Genomic DNA, 27,674 nt, shown 5'->3' with positions numbered 1-27,674 from the left:
CCATGCCCTGCCCACTCTGTCCCTGAGATTCCTGCGGACTCAGCTAAGGCCACATCGGGAGATCTTGAGCCTCAGCGTCCGGTGGGTGAGTCTGGGTCCGTGGAGTGGAGCGAGGGAGTGCGTGGCCGCATGGGCTGGAGTCACTAGGAGCTGTGGACGCGGGGCCAGCTCTGGGTCCCCGGATACGCCCTACTCCGGGGACCCTCCCCCACCGAGTCACACCGGAATCCGGCCGCCCTCAGCCTTGCTCCAGGTTCTCAGCCTTGCTCCAGATTCTCAGACTTATTTGTGTTCCCCACTGGGACCTCAGGATCCCGCGCTAGCAGCGACGTGGGTGTGGAGAGGAGTGGACTTTGTCCAGAATAGCACTTCAGGGGACTGGGCGAGTGGACCAGTAGTGGTGAACTAGCTATGGTGCTGGGACTCGTGTGTGTGTGTGTGTGTGTGTGTGTGTGTGTGTGTGTGTGTGTGTGTGTGTGTGTGTGTTGTGCCAGAATCTTAGAGGATGCTACATGTACCTAGAATTAATTTGGGAGCTCTAGTTGGTCTTTGGAAAACCTGCTAGAGTCCCCAGGGCTCGTCTGGGGCTATGAATGCCACAGGTGGGTGCTGGGGAAATCGTGACTTCTAGAATGTGAGCCACCCCCACCCACCCCCTGTCCCCATTCCTCCACTGCAGTCCTCAGTGGTGAGTGGAGCCCTTCCTCAGTGGTGGCTTTCCCAGGTGGTAAGGTGCACACTTGTAAATCTTGGCGCCCTGGAGCCTCCAGGCTGCCCAACCGCACACTCAGTCAGCCTTCGGAGGCCTGACATGCAGGACCTGCTTCTATCTGGGCTGGTACTACCGTCAGGTTTCCTGGGGAGGGAGTTGAGAAAGAAACGATTCTTCAGAGCCTAAAATTTAGTCTCTAGGCTTCCCGTGAAGAGCTGGTTTGCCAGGCTAGCAGGAGTTTGTTGTCAGGAGTTGCTGCTGACGGAGAGACACCCAGGCTTGGGGACAGTGGGGTTCAGGGGCAGTGGCCAAGGGAGGGGCCTTCCTGAATCCTTGGTCCAGGCTCATGATGGTTTGGTGAACTTAGCCACCTGGTTCAGCCTCCCCTCCACAAAAGGCAGACTTCCTCCTCCTGAGGCCCTGGGGAGGGGGGTTCTACAGGATATTGCCACCTTCTCCCAAGCCCAGCTCCCGATCACTGCTCTGTGTCACCCATGCCCAGCCCCACTCTAGGGAATCCGTCCTCCGTGAGAGGTCTGCCCCAGCCTGGACATGGCACCAGACACCTGCTGCTGCTCTCGTGGGGCCCTGCAGAGGAGGCTGCCCATCCTGGCCTGGCTGCCTCATTACTCTCTGCAGTGGCTGAGGATGGACTTCATCGCTGGACTCTCCGTGGGACTCACGGTCATCCCCCAGGCATTGGCCTATGCGGAAGTGGCCGGACTCCCACCCCAGGTGAAATAGCTGTCCCCTCTCCACAGCCTCACCCTGCCTTGTTCCTCAGTGTCTGCACAGGCAGAAACACCCGACAGCGCCCTCAGACACTTGGACGTGTCCTACCCTGGTGGCCTCTTTGTGTCTAACCTCTTAACTGTTAAGACTTAACATGTGACTGCCTTTCGGCGCCAAGCTGGTCCCAGATTTTCCAGCTGGGGCCCGCATCATGGCTTATGGTGACTGGGCAGGTACTGGTGTCTCATTCCCAGTGATCCCAGCACTTGGGAAGCTGAGACAAGTGGATTGAGAGTACAAGGCTAAAAACTGAATTACAGACAACAGATTTAAAGGAATACTTAGGGCTGGAGAGATGCCTCGGCAGTTAAGGACATTTGCTGCTCCTGCAGAGGACCTGGGTTCAGGCCCAGCACCCACATGGTACAGCTCATAACAAGCACTTGTGACTCTAGCTACTGGGGATCCAACAGGGCCTCTGAGGTCACCTGCACTCACATGGTACACATGCATAATTGCAGGCAGAATACTCAGGAACATAAAATTAAAAACAAAGCCGGGCAGTGGTGGCGCACACCTTTAATCCCAGCACTTGGGAGGCAGAGGCAGGTGGAGCTCAGTGAGTTTGAGGCCAGCCTGGTCTACAGAGCAAGTTCTAAAACAGCCAGGATACACAGAGAAACTCTGTCTCAAAACACAAAACAAAAACCAAAAAAAAAAAAAAAAAAAAGAAAAGAAAAGAAATTAAAAAAAAGAAATAAAAATAAATAAAAAGGCAAACACTTCTCAGACTCACAACTATAAGCACACAGACCTCTGAGCTTCCAGCAGACGGCCCCAGCCCCCACCTTTGGTAGTTAGCGGAAGGAGAGAGGTGCATCCTCTGATGTGTGCTGGGGTGCCGACAGACAACGGAGACATGGATGCCTGGTGACCTGCCTGGGCCTCCTGGTGCTCACTGCAGTCTCTTCCCGACAGTATGGCCTCTACTCCGCCTTTGTGGGATGCTTCGTGTATTTCTTCCTGGGCACCTCCCGGGACGTGACTCTGGGCCCTACGGCTATCATGTCCCTCCTGGTGTCCTTCTACACCTTCCGTGAGCCTGCCTACGCGGTGCTGCTTGCCTTCCTGTCTGGGTGCATCCAGCTGGCCATGGGGTTCCTGCATTTGGGTAAGACTCTGCTTTCCTGTTGTGGGGGGCGTTCACGGCTGCTCTTCCTGGGGTTCCAAGTCCTCCTGGGGTGCCTTTCTTTACATCACTGTATACAGGGAGGGGCACCTCCAGCTCTGCTGTGTTCTGCACAGGGCCCAGACGAGAACACTTGGAGAGCCTAGACCTTTCCGACCTTCCAAAATGTCTAGAATATGTGTAGAGGGCAAAAAGGCCTCGTGCACACAGATAAGCACTGGAGAGGCCAGGAAGGCTAAACACAGCTCACCTGTCAATGGAGGTGCTTAGTGTTCCTCCAGAACGCCAGGAAGAGTGAAGTTTTACAACTGGTGATCCTCTGCTGTCTGATGAGACAGGCGCTGCCTATATCTTCCAGAAATTTTGTTTTTACTTATCCCAGACTCTTTCTCCTAAAACCTTGAGTATTGCTTTTAGAACACAAAACCCATTCTTTTTTGGTTTTGTTTTGGTTTGGTTTGATTTGGTTTCGGTTTTGGTTTTCGAGACAAGGTTTCTCTGTGTAGCCCTAGCTGACCTGGAACTCGCTCTGTAGACCAGGCTGGTCTTGAACCCAGAGATCTGCCTGCTTCTGCCTCCTGAGTGCTGGGATTAAAGGTGTGCACCATCATACCTGGCTTATAAAGTCCATTCTTACCAGTGATGTCACACGTGCTGTACAACAGCCTAAGTGACTTCTGTGTTATCTCAGGGCCAGGCCAGTCCTGACACCCACAGGATTATGTTTACCTCAGTCAAGCTCCCTAGACCCTAAATCTTGGGCCCTATCTATGAGTCAACAGTACCCATTCTTGTGAAAGAAGCCAGATGTACTTTGTAACGAATCTCTGTGTAAACATGTGTCTTAAGTTGTTGTACATTGGGACTGAGTTAATTGTTATCCAAATACTTTTTTCCAAAATTACGCTGTGCTTAAACATGGCGAGAAGCTCCCGTCCAGCACCAGTTACAATAAAACAGGTTGAGCTGGGTTCATTCAAACCTGTAGGGGAATCACCACAGATACAGGGCTGGAGAGAGGGCTCACCGTTCAGAACATGTACCACTCTGGGCCTTGGTGGTGCACACCTTTAATCCCAGCACTTGGGAGGCAGAGGCAGGCAGATCTCTGTGAGTTCGAGGCCAGCCTGGTCTACAGAGTGAGTGAGTGAGTTCCAGGACAGGCTCCAAAGCTACACAAAGAAACTCTGTCTCAAAAAAAAAAAAAAAAAAAAAAAAAAAAAAAAAAAAAAGGAACATGTACCACTCTTGCAGAAGACCTGGGTTCAATTCCCAGTAGCCACCTGGGCAACTCAGAACCAACGGTAACTATAGTTTCATGACATCTGGCATCCTCTCCTGGACTCTGTTCACTCCTGCACACACATGGTGCTCATAAACTCACACAGGCACATACATACACACATTTTTAAAAAATAAGTCTTTAGAAAGAGAGGTCCAGAGCGGCATGTTGCCGGTCAGTCTTTAGCTGTGGAGTCTGCCCCCCAGCCCCACTGTGCCCCTTCGCCCTGCCCACACATACCCCTTCTCCTGAGGTTGATTACATGTCCCCGTCCTCGCTCTCTTGGCCACAGGGTTCCTGCTGGACTTCATCTCCTGCCCTGTCATTAAAGGCTTCACTTCTGCTGCCACCATCACCATTGGCTTTGGACAGATCAAGGTAGGCACAGTGTCCACCTGGACTCTGTCCTGTGGCTACTGTCGTCATGCCTGGGAGTAAGACCGAGGCCAGTCATGCCTGTAGCCTGTCGGGGCCTGTGGCCGTCTGTTCCCCAGGGAACGAGAAGCACATGGTGCCTTCCTAGAGGAGGTATTGAGTGACGGTCAGGTTTCACGGCAGGGAGTCTGGGGCTGGCTGCTGTACCTTATTTCCTGGCTTTATTGCCCCGGTGCCAGATGGGCTTCCCAGGGTGCTTCTGTCCGGTCTTGATGAACACATGAGACTCGTGGTTGCCAGCCAACTGCCAGGTTCCAGCAACCATCTTCCAGATCTGACCGTGCACGGCTTTGCTGCTGTGGTCCCTCCGTTTTTCTTTACCATTTTTTTGAGTACGCCAGACTTTACCTTTTTTGTTTTTTTAAGCCGTATGTAAGATATCTACAGAAAGTACTAAAACTCCTGTTCTTCACTTACCCAAGGGTAGAATTTACTCTGTCCACTGCCAGCCCACAGGGATGGGACTGGGTGCTCTGTGTGAAGTGTGCACCCGACAAGCTTGTGCAGAGTGGAACTGGACTCTGTCCTGTTCTTGTCCACTTGGGCCCCTCGTGGCATACTCAGGGCCACACCCCGGCTCGTGGCCCTGTGTCACCACCCCACAACTCCACCAGGCATGCTTCTCAAGGCCAGGGGCTGCTCCACCTCTCTGGTGCGGGCTGAGAAATCCAGGGTGGGGATATGGGTGAGTGTGTGGGAAGGCTGACCTTTGCTTCTCCTTTCTTTCTTTTTCTTTCTTTTCTTCTTTTTTCCACTCTGACTGCTAAGCACTAGGTCACACTTTCCTGAGCCCTAACTCCCCTCCCACACCAGATCCCTAGATGACAGGCTTGTCATTGTGCCCACTTTAAAACAAGCAAACATCTTAGCAAGGTGTGGGCAAGTGCGGTGAGGAGGTATGTACACACTTGTCAGGGTGTGCCCGTGTCTTTTCTGTGAGGGCCGCCTCTATTTGGAAAACATCATAATTCAATTTTAGTATATAAGTATGTTTTTACTCCTCCCTTTCCTCGTGAGAATTGAGTGGTTTCTCCTTCTCTGCCCCCCCTGTTTTGCAATCCTAGCTGCCCACCAGATTTTAAAAACTTGATTAGATCGTGACCTGCAGCACTCTGACATGGCTAGAACAGGAGTCCCCTGAGACCCAGAATGCATCTGTGTTTGCTTACCCAGAGTTCCCACACCCCAGTGTTTGCAGCAGGTGTCAGGCTGTCACAGCTTGTCACAGCCCCTACTGGACCTCCAGTGATAAAGGACAAAACCAGGGAATAGAGCCCCCTCTCCTGAAGGCAGGCAGCGCCCGGCTCCCGTGGAGCCCTGCCTGCCCATGTGTAGTCTTGTGGTGGGTGTGATTTTTCCTTCTGGTTGGTGGGGGTGGTGCTAGGAGTGACGGACATGACTTTGGACCAGTGTCTACAGGTGCTTAGGGGCAGCCCGGGACTCCTGACCACACAGCTGTAGAACTGGTTTCCCTGCTTGGGGGTGTCCCAAACTGTTTTTTCGTCTTTATTAAGATAACTCCACTCTCCTGCCTTGGGGTCTCCTGGGAGCCCTGAGCAGCATGGCCTTGGGGATTGGGGTCCAGCGAGGGACTTCCGGGGCCTCTGATGGGGCAAGTGTGAGCCGCTGGCTGCTGGTGGGCGGTTGTCTGATGGCTCCTCTGTTTGAACAGAACCTGCTGGGATTGCGGAACATCCCCCGGCAGTTCTTCCTCCAGGTGTATCAGACCTTCCTCCACATCGGAGAGACCAGGTACTGTCGGCTTTTGTCCTTCCTGACCTCAGCCCCATCCAGGCGACATTTTTTCTGTCTCACAGGCGCCCTTGGGAGCAGTGCTGTCCCAAGTTAGACCTGCAGACACCAGGTCTGCCGGGCCGGGCCAGACCCAGAGTCGGCAGCATTTTAGCAAGACCTGGGCAGTGTGGACAGACTAGAGCCTTCTCTGTCAGTGTCTCACTCCCAAAGTTCTTAGTGAGGCAGAGAACAGGGCCAGCAGGCAGGCCAGGGAGCCACGGAGAGACCTGGGGCGCCCATAGGGGGCCTATCCTTCAGAGAGTTAGATACGCACCCCAGCAGCCCAGTGGAAACCAGGATGAACGGCCTGCCTCTTTTGCCAGAAATTATTTGGGGAGCCACCCGAGCAGAGGACAGTCTGCTGCTGCTCCCTAGGGTCTGAAGCCAGTGGTAGGATGCTTCCTTTCTGCCCTGGTGGGGGCAAGGGAGTGAGATTGGCCAGTCCAGCCCCTTACAGACAGTGCTATAGTGGGAGTCACTGACCGTGCCATCCCAAGCCCTCCAAACCTCTTGGGAACAGACTAAGCATCTATAGGCCAGAGGACACGTGACTGAAAACTGGGCCAGTAATCCCCGTGCCATGGTGATGAGGGGCCTCTCACTTCCCAGCCCTCCGAAGGGTGTGTCCTTCAGAGGCCGGAGAGGTTCTGAAGTAGAACAGAGGTGTAGGTTATTCAGGAGAAGGTGGAAAGGGCAGGGAGAGCCTTGCAGCAAAAGCTACCGCTGAGAGCTATACTCTTGACTGTGATCCTGGCATTTGGAATGCTGAGGCAGGAGGATTACAAGTTCAAGGACGGCTTTAGCTGTGTAGAGAGACCCTATCTCAATAAAAGGGAAGAATAGCCCCAGCAGCCCTCAAGGCACAGAGTCAGGTGCTGACTGGCCCTCTGTCCGCAGGGTGGGCGACGCCGTCCTGGGGCTGGCCTGCGTGGTGCTGCTGATTGTGCTGAAGCTGATGCGGGAACACATGCCTCCTCCCCACCCTCAGACGCCCCTTGGTGTCAAGTTCAGCCGTGGGCTGGTGTGGACTGTCACAACAGGTAAGGAGACCTGTTGGCAGAGGAGCCGGCTCCACAGAGTTGGTGCTGTGGGCATAGGCGCTTCCAGCCCAGAGCTGAGCTGAGGACGTACAGCAGCAGATAGTTTTCAGACTTAAATGGTTTTGCCGTCGGGGACATCAGCGGTCACTGTGGTCGTCCCCCAGTGTTCTTGTTTGTTTTGGTTTTTTTTCCTGAGACGGGCTTGACCTTTAACTTTTTAACTTACTGACCTTTAGCAATTAACTCAGCACTAAAGGGTTTCTACTTACAGGTACATCAAGCTGTGAAGCAGGTTACCTAACTACACCCCCCACCCCCACCCTGCCAGAAAAAAAAACACAAAAAATGGCAGCAGGCGAGATAGCTTGGGCAGATAAGGGGCCAAAGGAAAATAAGACAGTTTTATTGTCACTTTCAGACTCCAACACCTTACCTAACCACTCCTAAGAATGTAGTTTGAGCACATAAAATCCCCTTGGCTCAGATATTAACCGAATTTAGCCCTCAGTTGATTCTGGCCCCCATTAGTCACTTCCCTTTTGGGTTGCAGATGATGTCTGTCTATTACTGCTCTTTGTGTGGATCTTATTGCCCTCCTTCCGACCATGAGGGGATTCAAGCCTGGTGACCCTGCCTTAGCCAGAGCATTGCTACTGCGTGGGTATATAACTGTAAACCTCGGAGACTTGAGGAGAACTAGATTGGAGGACTCGAGGAGAGAACTAGAAGAATGAGATGGAAGATGAGGAAGAGCCAGGTGGGGAAGAACAAGATGAGAAAGGAGGAGTCGGGAGAGCAGCTAAGATGGGAAAGAACTAGACGGATGAGAACCTAGATGGGGCTGGACAAAGAGGAAGGAGTTAAGATGGCACTTCGAGGGGACAGCAGAAAAGTGAAGAGAGAAATCCGGCAAGAAAGGAGCTAACTGAGAGAGCAGAGTAGAAGCTGTGTAGAGAGAGAACTGACTCAGAAGAATAAAGTGAATGGATTAAGAGTTTTGTATACATAGATTTTTAGTGTATCCCTCAGATTAATTAATCTGCCACTGGTAGCGTCTCTTCTGGAACTCTGGGAGAAGGCTATCAAGGGGCCTTCATTACATCATACAATAGGCTTCATTACTTCCTGTCACCTCCCACTGGTGTGTGTTTCACAAGGCCACGTGCCCATGCCTGCTGAGTCTTCCAGGCTGCAGTGGGGGGTTGTGGAAGGGTAGTGTCCCCTGACTGTGAGATGTGGTGCCTCAGTTACCTTCCTTTTCTCATTAAGACTGTGTCTTGGGGCAGGAGAGATGGCTCAGTGGTGAAGAGCACTTGCTGTTCTTGCAGAGGTCTGTGTTCAATTCCCAGCAGCTACATAGCAGTTCGGAACTATAACTACAGCTCGAGGCGATCTACTGACCTCTTCTGATCTCTTCAGGCACCCGTCATGCACAGGATACATACACATGCATGCAGACAAAACACTTATACACATAAAATAATAAATAAAGCTTCAAAAGCAAACAAGACTGCATCTCACCAATCTCTCTCCCATCTGTCCCAGCTCGCAATGCCTTGGTGGTCTCCTTTGCAGCCCTGATTGCTTACTCCTTCGAAGTGACAGGACACCATCCTTTTGTTCTGACTGGGAAGATAGCCAAGGGGCTCCCTCCTGTGCGGGCCCCACCCTTCTCAGTGACCACAGACAATAAGACTATCTCATTCTCTGAGATGGTGCAGGTGAGCAGACGCAAAACCAGTAGCATGACAGAGGCTGAGATGGCCCCTGGGGCGGGTCCTCAAGATGGGGTGTCTCAGGAAAGTGGAGAAGAAACCAAATAGGACACATGTCTTTCTGCCTCGAACCCCTCCCTCCGTTGGACACTGGGAAAGGATGCATTTGCTGGATTCCTCTTCATGCCTCTCTTTTCATGATGAGGTGGTATTTCCTCTCCAGTGTAAATTCATACTGCTGCAGCTTGGGCAATGTTTGCCTCCATTAGCCACCAAGAAGGACCATCCTGCTGCAGTGGGTCCCTGCTTGGAAAGACCCTCCCTGAGCACAGGAAGATTACTCATTGTCCCTCTCTCCTCTCAGGACATGGGGGCTGGACTGGCTGTGATACCTCTGGTGGGCCTCCTGGAGAGCATCGCCATGGCCAAATCCTTTGGTGAGATGCCCACTGCCTATAACTCCCCCAACACACACACACACACACACACACACACACACACACACACACACACACACACCAGGCTCCTGCTTCCTGGGGTGTTTGCCTGTTCTAATTTTTAAAATTAGAATTTTAATACAAGGAATACATGCTCATGTTTTAAAATGAATTGGAGTGGGGTGGGGGTAGGGTTAAGGAACATCTGTAACCTAAAATCCAGAAGGCTTCACAGACTGAGAGGGAGCCAGCATGGCCCAGCTGCTCTCAGAATGCAGTCTGTGCAAGTATGCAGCACTCCTAGCTCCCAGAGTCCAGACGAAGGACACCCAGCACACTGTAAGAAGGACTCTGTAGTGAGGAACCTCATCAGGATGTGATGTTAACATACTGACAGCCTAGCCTGTGTGGGTACATGAGTCCTAGTATGGAGCCCTTGCTGATTTCTGGGTTGTGGATGCTCCTACACACACACACACACACACACACACACACACACACACACACACACACACACACACGTGAGTTCAGATGCCTGCAGAGGCCAGAATGTGTCAGATCCCCTAAAACTGGAGTTGCAGGTGGTGGTGAGCCTGAACTTGGGTCCTCTGCAAGAGCAATAAGCTCTTTCAACCCTGGGACGTCATTCCAGCCCCAAAATTTGTTCATTCATTTGTTTGTTTTTTATACCAGGCCACACTATGTAGCCTTGACTGGCCTGGAAGTCACTGCTAGACCAGACTGGCTTTGAACTCACAGAGATCTGCCTGCCTGTCCCCTGAGTGCTAGGATTAAAATGAGCCACCACATCCAGCTGAAAAGTTTTAATTTAATCAGTAAGCAAGGCTGAACTTTAAACTTTAGTACTGGGCTCACTAAATTCCTAAAACTTTGACCCCGTGTTTTCTCCCTCTGGCTTGGTTTGTACCAGGGCCTTACCTTTCTAAGGCGGGGCTCTGAAATCCCTCACTCGCCCCACCAGAGACAGCAGTTCTTCTAGCTCTGTCTTATCTGTGTCTGGGTTCCAATGCATAACCACAGCAGGTCCTCTTCAATATGGGGACAGGATGATTCTGAAGACTAAAACCAGGGCTTGGAGTGGGGGTCAGTGCTACAGCATTTGGCTAACATGTCTGGTACGGGTTCTTTCCCCAGCAACACACACCATTCCCATCATCATTCGCAGCAAAAATAATACATGCTTTCAAAACTCTGTATTCATGCTTCCTGCCTGGTCCTGGTTGTTCCTGGAACAGATCCCTTCTCCAGCATTCCAGCACTTTGTCCCTGACCCCAATCAGACCCTCTTTAAGATTTGCTTATTTGCTGGGCGTGGTAGTCTACCACTTTTACCCCAGCACCCAGAGATAGAGGCAGACAGATCTTTGTGAGTTCAAGGCCAGCCTGGAATTTATAGGGAGTTACAGGCCAGCTAGAGTCACACAGTAATATCCTGTTTCAACCTTCCCCTCCAAATTTTAATTCATTTTTATGTATGTATGAGTGTCTATATGTATGTATGTGCACCACATGTGTGTTGTGCCTGTGGAGGCCAGAAGAGGGCATTGGACCCCTTGAACTAGAGTTATAGACAGCTGTGAGCCACCATGTGGTACTTGAAACCGAACCCCTCCCTTATGTGAGAGCAGCAAGTGTTCTCAACCACTGAACCATCTCTCTAGCTACTGCTTTTGGATTTTTAAGGATTTCTTAGATCAAGTGTGTTCAGTTTGTGTATGTTTTATGTGTGTAAACTAAGTTGCTCAACTTGGTACCACACATCACTTGTTCTTGTACATCAGTGACAACATTTGTGCTGTCCTTTCTCTTCAGCCTCTCAGAATAACTACCGCATTGATGCCAACCAGGAGCTGCTGGCCATCGGTAAGACCCCTTCTGGTCCCAGTGCCTCTGTGTCTGTCCGATTGTATCAGGTTTGATGTTTGTGGGGGAGAGAGGACTTTGAAATCTCAGCTTGGACCTGTCCTCAGGTGTCCAGTCAGTTCCATCCCTCTCCTGTGGTCTGTTCCTCTGCTGGCCAAGTGCCTGCTGGGCCTGCCTAAACTATAGCCTTGTCCTGTGCTGGGGAGGGAGCTGGAGGGTGCAGCGCCAACCCACAGGTGAGTCTCTTGAATGCCTTTCCCTGGAAGAACATGTGGTAATGGGGCCCAGGACAGTGCCTCCATCTTTTCCCAATGTGTTCCTCTCCAGGCAAGGACACATGGGTCAGTGAAGACTCAGGTGGTCCACTAGGGTCTGGGTCAGGATTAATTGCACTTTCTTTTGTCCCTACAAACTAACATATGTACTGATGTATTTTGAAACAACACTAAAAATCTTTCTGTTTTAAAGATTCATTTATTTTTATGTGTTGGCAGTGTGTGTGTGTGTGTGTGTGTGTGTGTATACAGTGGAGGTCAGAAGAAGGCATAATTTCACTGGAACTGGAGTTACAAACAGTTGTGAGCCACCATGCAGGTGCTGGACACAGGAGCTGGGTCCTCTGCAAGAGCATCAGTGCTCTTAACTGAACCATTGCTTCAGCCCCTCACTGAGAATCTTAGATTTGATAATGGAACTGTTTTTAATATGTTGTGGAACCTGGGCTTTCCTACCTGGTGAATGCCCATGTGAGCCTGGAAAGTACTGGGGCTGGTTTTTTTTTGTTTGTTTGTTTGTTTTTTTTTTTCGAGACAGGGTTTTTCTGTGTAGCTTTGCGCCTTTCCTGGAACTCACTTGGTAGTCCAGGCTGGCCTCGAACTCACAAAGATCCGCCTGGCTCTGCCTCCCGAGTGCTGGGATTAAAGGCGTGCGCCACCACCGCCCGGTTTTTTTTTTTTTTTTTTTTTTGGTTTTTTGAGACAGGGTTTCTCTGTGTAGCTTTGGGTCTTTCCTGGAACTCGCTCTGTAGACCAGCCTGGCCTTGAACTCACAGAGATCCACCTGGCTCTGCCTCCCAAGGTAATCCCTGACCACCATGGGTCAGTGTGGACCTGTGTAGCCTTTGGTCACTGTCCTGTAGTCGGACTTCCCTTTGGGCTGCCAGCTCACAAGTAACAACATGGAGACTTATTGTTAATTATGAAACCTTGGCCTTAGCTTAGGCTTTTTCCTAACTAGATCTTATAACTTAAGTTAACCTTGTTTCTATTAATCTACATTCCGCCACGTGGCTCAGTTCTCTCTTGGTACTATACACCTAACTTCTTCATTGTCTCGCTGGTGTTGCTCAAGCACCTGGATTCATCCCAAATCCCTCTCTGCCTGGAGTCGCGCCCATTCTCTTCCTGCCTAGTTTATTGGCTATTCAGCTCTTTATTAAATCAATCACAGTGACACAGCTTCACACAGTGTAAACAAATATTCCGTAACATTTCCCCCTTTTTGTCTAAATAAAAAGGAAAAGGTTTAACTCTAACACAGTAAAACTATATACAATAAGAACAGTTATCAGGTATTGTCTAAATAAAAATGGAAGGTTTTAAGCTTAACAAAGTAAAACTTTATATAATAAGAGCAATTATCGGGGCTGGAGAGATGGCTCAGTGGTTAAGAGCACTGCTCTTCCAGAGGGCCTGAGTTCAATTCCCAGCAACCACATGGTGGCTCACAACCACTTGTAATGAGATCTGGTGCCCTCTTCTGGCCTGCAGGATCACATGCAGGCAAAATACTGTATACATAAATAAGTAAATCTTTTTTTTTTAAAAAAAGAGCAATTATCAAGTATTGTCTAAATAAAAAGGGAAAGTTTTAATCTTTAAAAAGTAAAACTATATACAGTATGAACAATTATCAAGTAAGAAATACATTCAAAATGTTCAGTCCATTTGTATTTGGCAAATTCAGAGAAAATACTACATTATCTATCCTATCTTGGAGAGTCAGTTTTATACAGTTTTATACCTAAACCATTTTCTATCATAACTTGTATTACTAGCCTAAAAAAATCTTTTTATACCTTAAAATATTTTCTTAGATAAACAACTTAAGCTTTTATGTCTCTCAACATTATACACTTTACACCTCTTTTGTGAGTTTCTTTTCTGTATTTAGTAACAAGGAGAAATGAAACTATAACTATCTAGTCTTCAACATCATCAAAATCCTGACAAGGATTAAATATTAGCTGATTAAACAGGAAGTGCAGAGTAAACAACTTCCAAAACTAAGAAGTGACAGAGACAGCTGGCTGGCTGGACAGACACCCAAGGTTCCTCTGCAACATTGGGGCATCCATCCTCAGCCTATGGGCCTAGAGTACCTGACATACTATTGTGAAGCAGGAATTTTTGAAGGACTGCCCTACCTTGTCTTGGCTAAGTTTGGCAGTCGCTTTCTTTTGTGTTCTGCTTGTCCAGTTTGGACAGCATGCTGTCAGCAGTTGAGGCGAGGGCAGTGTCTTTGCCCAGTGGCTACCTTTGCCACAATGAGGCAAACTCCATATGGAGGTTCTTCGATATTCACCGTCCTTTTATGAAGTAGATTGGTGCAGCCAGGAGCCGTTGTGTCTCAAGTCATGAGAAGCCTCAGGTTATGAAAACCTCTTACATGTCATAGTCTGTAGGTCTCTGAAGTGTTTGGAGACCATCTATCTATCTACACTGTGTCTGTTTGACCTTGAAAACATACCTGACATGGCCACAAATTTAATTGTTATAGATGACTAACTAATAACCTACATTTCTTTATTATCCTAAGTAGCTTTCAAGGACTAGAGCTCTTCATTACATTTTTAAATGAGCTGTATAGGTACAATACCTTAAACAAGAGTAGAAACATATATACAGTATGTTCTAACAAAAATAGCCTTAAATTTGTATCAATATACAGAAATCCATAGCAATGTAAAATATTTGAGACTAGTAGTTGCTTTTTTAAAAAATAGATTCTGCCAGATGTGGTGGTGCACACCTTTAATCCCAGCATTTGGAAGGCAGAAGCAGGTCAATCTATCCCCTTTTTTCTTTTCAGAATGAGATCCCTGGATCTAGTCTCTTTTGTTTAGTTTCCTCCCTGACCATGACCAATAACAACTTGTCATGTGTTACACGAAACTTAAATGGTGTTATAATAAAAACCCAGAGCTAGATATTGGGGTAAATGCTGAAAGATCAGAGAGACAAAGGAACAAGCCACTACCACTTCTCACCTGGCCAACTTTGTGAATCCTCTGTTGAATGCCTCTGAGTCCTCAACTGAAAGGCTCTCAGCCAAAAGGACTTTAGTTCCTGTCTCCTTACACCTTATATACCTTTCTCCACCCAGCCATATTACTTCCTTCTTAGTGTTGAGATTAAAGGTGTGTGTGCTTTTCAAACAAAGGCATGAGATCTCAAGTGCTGAGATTAAAGGCGTGTGACTCCCAAGTATTAGGATTAAAGTTGTGTGCCACCACTGCCTGGCTCTGTTTCTATCTTAGACTGAGTTAATCTCATGTAGTCCAGAATGGCTTTGAACTCTCAGATCCAGACAGATCTCTGCTTCCCGAGTGCTAGGATTAAAGGTGTGTGCTGCCACTGCCTGGCCTGTGTTTAATCGAGTGGCTTGTTCTGTTCTCCAACCTTCAGGCAAATTTTATTAGGGTACATAGTGTATCACCACATTCACCAACCCCCCCCCAAATGATGATAAAAATCCATAATCCACTGAATGACCAAAAAACCACCCACCCCACCTATTGTGAATGTGGGCATTGTGTTATTAAAATTACTTCCTATTGTCTGGGGGTGATGGCATCTTTGGGAGACCCTGAGAAAATTGGGATAATGATCAAGTCCTGGGAGAGCTAGCTGTTGTCCAGTCTCCATGTGATGGGAAAGTGCAGGGCTGGAGTAGTCTACAAGGCTGGACCATCCTAGCTAACCGCCTTGAAATTGTAGTGAGCAGTTTGTAGTCCAACTCTGATCTTTGGATGGTGTCTGTCAGCTTAGTGGCATTACCACAATCTAGGTGGATTCATTGTTGCAGGGTCCCAATGTTGGACCCCAAAGTTTAGGGTCTCAAGTGGGCGCTCCAAGAACCCAGACTCCAGTCCAGTTGATGCAATAGCACGAGGAATTTATTGAAGAAACATCTGTACAGATGGGCAAACTCTGCTCCCAAGAGGAAGAGTCGCAACTTACTGCAGCCCCATAAGGGCTTTTAAAGGAAAAACCCACAAAAGCCATAAGATTACAATTCCCATACAATGTCACTTCGATTGATTTATGTCTAGAAGCTAATTTCATAAAATCATTGTCTGGTTACAGAGTGATCACAGAGGGGGATACAGTTACATCAGTGTGCACATTTTTCTTGAAACCTCAAGGGGGGTATCAGGGTGGGAGTGCATACAGGTCATGGTGGTCCTCCCTGGAACATTTGCAACTTTCCCAGTCACAGTTGAGCACACCTCTTAACAGAAATCTCTTTACATTGTTATATTGTTACAGGGGTGATTGAGTAGTGGCTGAGTCAGGTTGCCCTGGGAACTAGATTTTTAGTTTCTCATTTCCTGGTGCTTGAAGTTTCTCTCTTTCTGAGGCTTGGGGGTGTAAGCCTGAAGGGCTAGGGTCTTTCACCAACATCTTTTTAGAGACCTCAAAGGTCACTGCCAGGAATGGTTCACTGCAGAAAACTTAAACATTTTAAATAAGTCATATGCAGCAGATCTCTAAGAAGTTAAAGGACCACAATCTGTTATGTACATCCAGGGTACACAAACTTAGTTCCTAGTTACCTGTTTCAGACTCAAGCCCAAAATCAGGTACAGGAAGCTAGATGAAGCCAATTTCTAGAATTAGTACTCTGTATGACCATTAATATCATGACAGAAAGCTTAAATATATATTTATATATTTATTTATTATATATATATATTATCTTAGAATTTTTGAGATAATATTTATAACTTAAGAAAAGTTTTAAAGAGTCAAAATTAGATGAAAGGATTATGAGATCAGTGACAATCGAATAGTCCCTTAATTTTGGTTTTTCTTCTGTCCCACACCAAGTGGCTCTTCTGACATGAGACAGAGATTTTTGGATTTTTCTTTAACAGGCATGCTTGGGTTTAGAGAAGGAGAGAGCCGTGCTCCAACTCCAAAGCCAGCTTTAATTTTTAATTGAATTGGGACCACAAAAAGACCATTTGCCTCTTATGTCTATAGAGAACAGCAGAAACAAACATTTGGGAAGATTTATCCTGTTGGAAAGGTGCTATACCATTAGGCCAATTTACTCTTTTTCTTGGGACATTGTCTCTGGATGATTTGTCCTTTTTCTTTCGATGTCTCCTTTGTCCAGTGGTCTTCAGATTCCTTAGTTGGATGCTTTTGTTCTCCTGGAAAGACAAAAACAAAACCCTTCCCCAACCCTGACTTTGGGGAATTTCCCCTTTTGGGCAGGTTATATCTGGTCAAATGAAAGGCATTTGTTAGCCTTAGAGTTAGTTTAGATGGAGTGGTCATGCTGTTTGATGAACTATCACCTCTCCTAAACAAGAGGTCTCTCCTATTTAAGTCTAATCTTCATCAAAAATCTTGATGGTATCCATAGCTTTTCTTCTCCTGTGGAAACAAAAGCAAAACATCTTCCCCAACATAACACATATTGTGGTTTCCATTCTGAGTTCAACATGTCTTTGAAGTACACAGGCTGATTTAATTCAGCAGTTTTTTTCTATTTAATGTCTCTCTGCAGCTGCCATTCCTTTCTCATTAGCATTTTAAAAATTTAAAGTTAATAAATTTATTAAGCATATCTTTTAAAGTGCGGTTAGATCATTTTATAACTGTTTGTCCTGTAGGATTGTGTGGCATACCTATACATATCAGCCTTTTTGGAACTCAAAGCAGTTCCCCCTGAAATCTATGGTATGGTGCACATATTTAATTTTTCTTTCTTTCTTTCTTTCTTTTTTTTTTTTTTTTTTGATTTTTTCCAAGACAGGTTTTCTCTGTAGCTTTGGTGCCTATCCTGTATCTTGCTCTGTAGACCAGGCTGGCCTCGAACTCACAGAAATCTGGCTGGCTTTGCCTCCTGAGTGCTGGGATTAAAGGCATGAGCCACCACCACCTGACATATTTTAATTTTTCAAATTCTGCAAAATGAAACATATCCATTTGTCAAATTTAATTTCTTTGAGTAACTTTTGGGTTACTTCTGCAGATAATGGAGTTTGATTATATAAAGAATAAGTAGGACATTTCTTTATAATTTCCTTGGCTTGTTGCCAAGTGATAGAAAAATCTTCAAACTTTTGCTATTAACATGATGTTTCTTATGAAATTCTGAGGCTTCTAGCACATTTCCTATCAATAGCTGATAAATTTCATCATTACCTTGTGCTAAAGGGCCTGGTAGGCCTGTATTGGATCTGATATATGTTATATATAAGGAATGATTTCTATTTCTGGTTACTTGTAGTTGAATAAATAACAAAGTTAATTCTGAATCATCTGGAATAAGTTTATCATTTCAATATGTAAAACAACTCTTTATGTATATTAAGAATCAGTAACTATGTTAAGAGGTTCTGGAAAATCTACTAATACCATAAAAATAGAGTATAATTTTGACTTTTGAATGGAATCATAAGGGGTTTGAGCCATTTTATTTATTTTTCCTGACTTATAACCTGTCTTTCCTGATTTATTTACATCAGTATAGAAGGTAGGGGCTCCAGAAGCTGATGTTCCTTGTACAATGTTAGGAAGGATCCAATTAATTCATTTTATACACTGAAGTCTCTTGTTGTGGGGATATTTGTTGCTAATCTCTCTCAAAAAAATTACTGCAAGCTCTTTGCCAATGTTTAACTTTATTGGCAAGGTTTTACTTTATTAGCAGTTTCGGAATGTCAGTTCTAACAAATCTCCAGCAACACTGTCCAGACTCTACCAAGCCTTCTGCTGTCCCTGCCCCTCCTTACTCTCAAGGGCCTGAGCATGGCTCTGGACCCCAGAGGGGCTGGTACTTCAGTAATCCCCAGTCTTTGGGGCTTTTTCTCATTCTTCTGTGAGTCTACCACGCCTTCTAGTGACCCTTGGTCAGCCCAGCCTAACTGTGGATGTAGGGACAGAAGAGGGGTGATCGTAAAAGAATTGGGGTCTCTGATTAGTGTTTTAAGACAGCCTACCCACCCTGGCAGAGGAGCTGTTGGCAGCAAATGGCTGCTGGGGACAGAGAGTCATTTTCAGTGGTGTGGCCACTGATCAGTTGCCCGTGCTTTGTGTCTAAGTTGGGCATGGCGACTGGCTTCCTTACATTTAGTGCTAGGGAAGTTCCAGGAGCAGGCCTTGAACCTGTAGTTGCCTTGTAGGTCATTGTAAAGGTTCATGGGTGGGATGGATGTTGGGTAGGCAGAGTGTGGTAAGTGTGGGCCAAGATCTTATTTCCTTGGTGCAGCAAGGCTATGTGATATGGTCTGTAGTGTTACCTGGGGGAGGCACCTTGCCGACCTTGACCTTCGGTCCCTCAGCTTGACTTGGCATTCACAACAGCCATGTTATAGGTACTCAGGTAGATGTCTTCTCCGTAGTTACTGATACTATCTCTAAGGTGTCATGAGGCTTCATATGGCAAGGCCTGAGCCAGCTCTACTTTAAACCTAGAACAGATGGGACATGGTGGTCCAAACCTGTGATTTCATCACCCAGGAAGTAGAGACAGAAGACTCACAGGTTCATTCTCAACTACATATCAAGTTCATGGCCAGCCTGGGATACATGAGACCTTGTCTCAATAAGCAAAAACTGGGGGCTGGCCAGGCAGTGGTGGTGGACACCTTTAATCCCAGCACTTAGGAGGCAGAGGCAGGTGGATCTCTGTGAGTTTGAGGCCAGCCTGGTCTACAGATCGAGTTCCAGGACAGGCAGGGCTGTTATAAGGAGAAACCCTGTCTCAAGGGGGAAAAAAAAAAAGCAAAAACCTAGAATTTGAGGTGGGAGTTAAACTAGACTCCACAGGGTGGTGATGGTGCATGCCTTTAATCTCGGGAGGTAGAGGCAGGTGAATCTCTGTGAGTTCGAGGCCAGCCTGGGCTACAGAGTGAGTTCCAGGAAAGGCTCCAAAGCTACACAGAGAAACCCTGTCTCAAAAAACAAAACAAAACAAAACAAACAAACAAACAAACAAAAAACAAAACCCTAGACTCCAGCACAGATGAGTGTGATAAAGATCTGGTTCCCTTTCCTAGAAGAAAGTGGGGGAGGGATCCCAAGTCCTTCCCTCCATCCTTCCCTTGTGTAGTTCTGCATTTGACCCCCTCCTCCTCCTGCCGTTTTTCCTTCTGTCTGATGTTCCTGCTCTCCTCAGGGAAACCTCTGTTCTCTCCTCAGGCTTCTCCAATATGCTGGGCTCCCTGGTCTCGTCTTACCCAGTCACTGGCAGCTTTGGGCGGTGAGTGGCCATGTTCTTTCTTCTCTGTACACTTAGGGTCCACAGGGGCCAAAGACCACTTTTCCCCCCTGCCACACCCTTAACCACATTTGACTATTTCTTCCTTCTCCCTATTAGTCCCCCAGGCATTCTAAAGACCTTTGGAAAGCTGTGACCGTGTCCACAGCAAGGAAGGTTACAGCTGCCCTTCAGAATAGCTCCTGGCATCCCTGCCCTGCATTTAGTGGTAGAAGTCCCTGGCCCATCCAGGCATGCTGGTACCTGAGTTAATTCCAAAAGAAAGTAGGGAGAGAGCCTGGCATTGTGGCACACACAATTAGTCCCAGCACTTGGGAAGCAGCGGAAGCTGAATCTATATAGTGAGGTCAAGGCCAGTCTGGTCTACATAGTGAGTTCCAGGATAGCCAGGTCTATATGGGGCGAGACTGTTAAAAAGAGAAAGAGAGAGAGAGAGAGAGAGAGAGAAGGAAGGAAGGAAGGAAGGAAGGAAGGAAGGAAGGAAGGAAGGAAGGAAAGAAGGAAAGAAAGAAAGAAAGAAAGAAAGAAAGAAAGAAAGAAAGAAAGAAAGAAAGAAAGAAAGAAAGGAGAGGAAGAAAGAAATGGGTACAGGAAGTTCTCAGTCTGCCCTGATGAGTCAGGTTTGGAGGCCGTCTTCCCTGGAGTCTGGAAGACGGGAGGGGAAGCCCCATGGCTGAAAGGGGAACTGTGCCTTCCTCAGCAGGAACTTAGGATGTAGGAGGCAGAAGACGGGAGATCTTAAAGGAATTGGGGTTCTTGGTTGGTGTCTTCATACTTAATAGACACATGTATTAGGGAAAGCAAGGCAGCCCACCCACCCAGTGTGGCCTGTGGTGAGTTGCCTGTGCTCCGCGTCCAGGCTTATGCAGGGGGCCCTAGTTAAACTCAGGGGCCGTCCAAACAAGGCATGAGTAAGAAGGGGGACGTGTTAGGAAGAAAAAGAGGAAGTGGAAGGGACATGAGAGAGAAGAATGGGGGATGATGTCAAGATAAACTTTTATAAAACTGTCAAAGGATAGCTGGGCGGTGGTGGCACCTGCATTTAACTCCAGCACTCAGGAGGCAGAGGCAGGTAGATCTCTGGGAGTTCAACACCAGCCTGGTCTACAGGGTAAGTTCCAGGACAGGCTTCAAAGCTACCCAGAGAAACCTTGTCTTGGGGAAAAAAAAATGTAGACAACCATAGAGATTGTGCCCAGTGCCCTGCGGCTGCAATCACCTGTTGTCAGCTCTGCCTGCCCTCACTCCCATCTCAGATCTGACTGGAAGGTCAGCCCCAGTATGAGGCCAGACAGCTCCCCTCAGCCACTGGAGATGGACAGGTTTCTCCCTGTTGTCTTCCAGGACAGCTGTGAATGCCCAGTCTGGAGTGTGTACCCCGGCAGGGGGCCTGGTGACTGGTGAGTCCCCCCCTTCTTTACCTTGGGTCCATGCATGGGCATGGTGGAGAGGGGAAGGAGCCCATAATTTTCTTAATGTTGTAGAGCATTCATACCAAGTCTGTGTGGGTCCACAGCTGTGTCCCACTGGACACCAGGCCCCTCCGTCCCTCAACTTCGTTTTGTGGGTGCCGGGTGGGAACCCCTCTCCCCTCAGGTGTGCTGGTGCTGCTGTCCCTGGACTACTTGACCTCACTCTTCTACTACATCCCCAAGTCTGCACTGGCCGCCGTCATCATCACGGCTGTGGCCCCGCTCTTTGATGCCGAGATCCTCAGGACGCTCTGGCGTGTTAAGAGTACGTATGTGCGCATTCAAGGCAGGCAACCTCTGACACGGTGTCTGAATGCCAAGGGCATCTTTTATTACCCCTCTCAGCCTGCAGCCCTACTTTGGGCTAGAGCAGGGGCCTCGTGGTAAACTTAGGAAAGGACACACAAAAAGCTAGGAAATACAATTGTCACTCAGGGTATCTGCTTGGGGAAGCTGGACTTTGGTCCGTGCAGAGCTGAGCTCAGTGGAGAATGGGGTCTCCCATTCTGTCCCCTCCCTCTCCTCCCATCTTCCTGTGGGTGGGTAGGTGGGTGACTGCCCAACCCCACAGCAGCCTTTCTGCCTCCCCTTCTTCCTCGTTGGCCACAGTTGCCAGATGTAGGCATGGTCACTTGTTCTGTCTCAGTCTTTCTGTGTGTCATCACATTTCATCTTTAGGACAGCCTTGAAGTGTATTACTGTATGTGTGTGTGGGGGAGATATAATAGATGCTTCCAGAGGAAGCTGGGGCTCCATGGAGACTGGGCATGTCTGGGTTCCTGCCTCAGAAGTAGAATCCCAGGCTGAGTCAAAGTATTTTGAACCCAGGACACTACATCAGCCAAGGAGTCCTCTGAGAATCCTGGGAGTCACAAGACACACACACACAGAGACATATCACACACAGACACACAGACATAGACATATCTACACACACACACAGACACACAGACACACACACACACAGACATATCACACATACATACATACACAGACACACAGACATAGACATATCTACACACAGACACACACACACACAGAGACATATCACACATACATACACACACAGACACACAGACATAGACATATCTACACACACACACAGACACACACACACAGAGACATATCACACATACATACATACACAGACACACAGACATAGACATATCTACACACAGACACACACACACACACACAGAGACATATCACACATACATACACACACAGACACACAGACATAGACATATCTACACACACACACAGACACACACACAGAGACATATCACACATACCTACATACACAGACACACACACACAGAGACATATCACACATACATACATACACAGACACACAGACATAGACATATCTACACACAGACACACACACAGAGACATATCACACATACATACATACACAGACACAAAGACATAGACATATCTACACACACACACACACACACACACACAGAGACATCACACATACATACATACACAGACACACAGACATAGACATATCTACACACACACACAGAGACATATCACACATACCTACATACACAGACACACACACACACAGACATATCACACATACATACATACACAGACACACAGACATAGACATATCTACACACAGACACACACAGACACACACACACACACACACAGACACACACACACACACACACACACACACCTTCCTTCTCTTTGTCCCTTTTCTCTGGGTTCTCTGACAAGCTCCTCCCCATGCCTACTTGCTCACAGAGGCTGGAGGGATGGGACTGGGCCAGGCTACCTGCTAGACAAGGACCCAATTCTCTGCCCGTGGTCTGTGGGCCAGCTGCAGCCCACAGCTTCTATTCCTGTTAACAGATGTTTAGGGCTCTCACCCCCACTATGAACCCAGGAGATGCTAAGGGCTGGCCACTGGGCCATGGGGCTCGGGGAGCAGGGAGAGGGATGTGGTGCCCTGAACCCTCACTTCTAGGGCTGGATCTGCTGCCCCTCTGCGTGACATTCCTGCTGTGCTTCTGGGAGGTTCAGTATGGCATCCTGGCCGGGACCCTGGTGTCTTTGCTCATCCTCCTGCACTCTGTGGCTAGGCCCAAGACCCAGGTAGGCCCAGAGTGGGGACATGTCGGCGGGAATCCCTGGGTTGCTAAGGTAGTTGAGATGTCTTCTGTTTTCAATGCTTCTGAGGGAGAGCGATCTCTAGCTCTCCTGAGTGTGAGGTGTTGGGGGCTCCCCTGCCAGCTCCCCCTCCTGCTGTACCCCGTGTGCTAGGCTTGGGTCAGGGCTTCCTGCCTGTCCATGAGCAAATGAGCAAAGCCTAGAAGAGTATCCTTGTAGGGCCCTTGGGAACGCTGAAGGAAGACCCCAGACTAATGGTATGGCAGAACAAAGAGCGTTTATTGTCCCATCATGCATGTGGGATCATGTCGACGACCTTGAGATGAGTGCGGGCTCCCTAGCACAGCTAAGGGAGTCAGGGTCAGCTACATAATTGGTTAAGCAGGCAGCATTTACATTGGTGTGTTTCTTTTCTTTCTTTCTTTTTTTCACATGCCAATTTTTTTATTCTTATATTCTATATTTTTTTTTTGTTGTTAAGAGGGAGGACATTAGTGTATTTCTAATTGGCTGAGGTTTAGTCTTACCGTTTTTGGACACATCTGCACAAGTTTGGACGTGACGCAGAAGGGGCTGCTGGGTTTGTCCTTGAGACACTGTGAGGCTGACTTAGACCCTCTGAGTTTGTTCTCTCCCTCGACCCTGAATGTAAGGGTCTTGTTGATTGATGGCCCTTTGTCCGCAAAGACACCTGCTTGCCCTTCTCAGATCGCTGCAACTGAAATTCAGTTGTAAAGTGGGAGAGTTTAAGCCCTTCGTCCTGCCCCATCTGCCTCTGGCGTTCACTCCTGCGTTCCTTCATTCAGGTGTCAGAAGGACACGTTCTTGTCCTGCAGCCGGCCAGTGGCCTGCACTTCCCTGCCATCGATGCCCTGCGAGAGGCAATAATGACCCGGGCACTGGAAGGTATGTGGGTCAGCCAAGATGAGCAGAAATCAGCACGCACCCCCGCGTTCACCTACACCACAGCCTCAGCACCCTCAGGCACAGCCTCGGTGGTCGGGGAGACAGTCACCTGCTTCCACATTTCAGGCCTCTTTGAGTAGTGTCTGCTGCGGATCGGACAGTCCCTGCTGGGCAGCAGTCCCATGACTCCCCCCACAGCCTGTTTCAGCAAAGGCCATGTTTGCTTCTGTTCCTCTGCCTGGGGAATTGACATTCAGGGGAACCCAAGAAGGAAGTAGCTTTCTCCAGACAGCCATTGCCTCCACCCTGGCCCCTTTGCTGAGTGACAGTCCTGGGGAACGGTCTCTCGATGGCCTTGCTTCACCCGCCGTGGCTGCAGAGATTCGTTTTACCTTGTGCTGTAACAGACTCTTGGCCTCTCTCCCCAGCATCCCTACCACGCTGCGCGGTCCTGGAGTGCACGCATGTCAGCAGCATAGACTACACCGTGGTTGTGGGGCTCAGTGAGCTCCTGGAGGATTTCCAGAAGCGGGGCGTCTCCCTGGCCTTCGTTGGCCTGCAGGTAGGAGAGCCAGGCCACCTCAGGAAGGTCCACAGCCATCCCTGTGGCTCTGGGCTATTGTGACACCTGTGGACAGATACTACTGCATGTACCTATAGTCCTGGCATGCAGGGGGCTGAGGCAAGAGTGTTGACATGAGTTCAAGGCCAGCCTGGGTCACACTTCAAGTATAAGGTTAGCCATGGCTACAGAGTAAGACCCTGTCAAAAACAAAAATTAAAATATTTTAAAATCCTAAATGATCATTATAAGGACCCATGTCCAGGCCTCTCTGCTGCTGTGGTTGTAACTTGGCAGGTTACTGACCATCTGACTTCATTCTCCTGTGGTCAGCGCCGACCCACACATGTGGTCTGTGTGCCCAGTGTTGGGAACTTAAGGCCAGGGCTCTGGTCCAGGGCCATACCTGTGCCCATTGTGTGTGTGTGTGTGTGTGTGTGTGTGTGTGTGTGTGAGCCCTCATCTTCATGGTTGTTAGATCAGGATTCATGAGTCAATGTGGAAAATAAAAGAAAGAGGAGGCCAACCTCTGCAGAAGTGGGGTGTGCTTTAATCAGAACAGAGTGGGGACTGTGCCCAGGGGGCACCAGCTTTATAGGGAGGAAGAGGGGACTGTGGGAGGGGAGGATTTATCCGTGGGTGTGCTCTGCGTACTCTCAAGGCTGAATGGTGCCAGCAGATGTTCTCATTGCTATGTTGGCTGTTCAGTCAGGCGGTGTTTTTATCATGGTGCCCAGTCGGGGGCTGAGGTTCGTTGTTTTAGATCATTATGGAGACTGTTCCTATGAAAGATCCTCTGGCAGGAGGACCCCAAGGACCACCTTCCTCCTCCTCCATCCATATGAGACAAAGCAGAATCTCACTGGAACACTAGGCATCCACTAGTCTACCTCTCCCATGTTGCAGAGCAGCCATCCCCTGCCCTGGATTGAAGCCTGTCTGTCCCCCAGGTGCCTGTGCTTCGCACACTGTTGGCCGCTGACCTGAAGGGGCTCCAGTACTTCACCACTCTGGAGGAGGCTGGTGAGTGCCAGGAATATTCCTCAGCAAAACTCCATGATGAATATGGAACAGGAAAGCCCTGAACTTCGGAAAGGCCCTGGCCCCAGGCAGGCCCACACTTTCTTCCTCAGCACCATACCCTGGGTGACGGTCATTCCTCGAATCCCATCCAATGGTAGGACCCGGCCTTATGGAGCATTTTCAGTACTTGATAAAATCCCGTGTGTTTTGCAGAGAAATCCCTGCAGCAGGAACCAGGGACTCAACCCTACAACATCCACGAAGACCCTGCCCAGAGCACAAGATCTCCCTGCTGAAGTCTCTAGAAGGTTCTGTCACTGGGGTTTGTTGTTGACGTCACCGACAGACTCACCAGCCTGGTGGGACTGAAAACGCACCCCACAGGTGGCTCTGGGAAAGAGCAGGGGGTCATGCGGTGAGACTTCCATGCTGTCCCCTAGCTGTGAAAATTTCTTCCAGAGAGAGAGGCCAGGTGAAACAGGAGGACCCAGGGCTTGTGGCCTAGGTTGGCTGGGGTGAGCTGGCACTTCCCAGGTCCTGAATTCTTGTTTGGAACCAGGCCCTGCCCGAGAAGAGGCGGAAAATCAAGCATCTCAGAGATGTGTCTGACCACAGCTCAGAGTTCAAGCTGAGCTGAGAGGGGGCCACAGTGTGCCAAGTACAATGAAGGCTGTTTAAAATGGTGTGTTTTTAAATGAAAGTCATCACTTTGGTGTTTTTGTTGGAAAAAAAAAAAAGGCAAAACATTAATGCTTGCTTAAAAAAAAAAAAATCCAAGAACTCATCTATCCCATTCACTGTCCTCCTCACCTGAGGTCCCCTGCCCAGGACAGGTATCTGTCAGTGTGTACACATGGTGGCCTCTTATGTGAACCAAATCACTACATCAAGGTGCTTTGTAAACCATCTTTATGCAGTCATTTACTGTGAGTTATTTATTATGATGATGGATGGCATTAAAATACAAGATTTTTATTTATTCTGTGCTTGTGTGTCTGGGTCCGTGTGTGTGTGTGTGTGTGTGTGTGTGTGTGTGTGTGTGTGTGTGTGTGTGTTTGTGTCTGGATAGGGACCTGTGTGGAGGAAGCCACGAACGAGTGAAGGGTGGGTGTGGGCACAGCCATGCCAAGGATTCCAGTGCCTCAGCCCCATGAGAGTGGCAAAATCTTGGCTGGTGAGGCTCAGAGGGATGGTCGGGCCTTCCTGGGGGTCTCGTGCCAGTGAGTGGTGATGTGCACAGAAGCTAGCCTTGCAGCTGCTTCTTCCTCCTGGTTGCTGACCGCCTGGGCCTGCTCATCTCCCAACACCTGCCTAGCTAGCGTCCTTCCCTCTGTGATGTCCATGATAAACACACTGAGGCCGGGGTCTGGGCTGTGGAGCTAAGAGGTGTGGCTAGTGCCTTGTCTGCCTGTGTGTCTGTCCTTTCTAAGTCCCCTCGGTGCCCCTAGTCAGGGTCCCAGGACCGAAGCCGCACAGGATGAGGCAGGTCACTTACAGCAGCAGAAATGACTCACAGACAGCTACGTCACCACCCCAGCATGGGTGACTGCTCGAGAGTTAGAGAGTGTCCTTACCAGGTCGTTCATTTGGGCTGTCTGCTAGACAGCTCAGCTGCTCTCTGTCTCGTTCAGGCCATTTTATTTGTCTGGGTCTCAGCAGTCCCCCTGTTCCTTACATACGCTTGGGAAAGGGGGTGGTAGTGATTCTGGTTTCAGAGACTTCCTTAAGCTACTACGTTGTTTACTTCCTGAGATTAGGAAGCTTCCCTGTAGGATGGTCTGTCACCTTGTCTTAAAACATCCTATGCCTTAAGGAGTTTCCCTCCAAGATGGAGGTTTTATTTCAAA

At 48.5% G+C, this 27,674-nt stretch overlaps 1 protein-coding gene across 1 annotated transcript; it reads left to right on the top strand.

Annotated features, from left to right (window-relative positions):
• Positions 1 to 91: 91 nt before the first annotated feature.
• Slc26a11 (solute carrier family 26 member 11) lies at positions 92 to 26,804 on the top strand. The gene is given in 17 exon segments (XM_052756356.1): positions 92 to 1,447; positions 2,423 to 2,615; positions 4,208 to 4,293; positions 6,023 to 6,102; positions 7,042 to 7,184; positions 8,730 to 8,905; positions 9,264 to 9,336; positions 11,170 to 11,220; positions 19,659 to 19,719; positions 21,082 to 21,137; positions 21,334 to 21,474; positions 23,194 to 23,321; positions 24,143 to 24,242; positions 24,671 to 24,804; positions 25,755 to 25,827; positions 26,041 to 26,097; positions 26,100 to 26,804. Coding segments are annotated over 17 exon segments (1,797 nt in total). The 5' UTR covers positions 92 to 1,264; the 3' UTR covers positions 26,162 to 26,804.
• The last annotated feature ends 870 nt before the right edge of the window (positions 26,805 to 27,674 follow it).

The sequence above is a fragment of the Peromyscus californicus genome, unplaced genomic scaffold (assembly GCF_007827085.1).
Source record: "Peromyscus californicus insignis strain IS unplaced genomic scaffold, ASM782708v3 Scaffold_3__1_contigs__length_106647218, whole genome shotgun sequence".
NCBI classification, from domain to species: Eukaryota; Metazoa; Chordata; class Mammalia; order Rodentia; family Cricetidae; genus Peromyscus; species Peromyscus californicus.
This window is presented reverse-complemented; position numbering and strand designations above follow the sequence as displayed.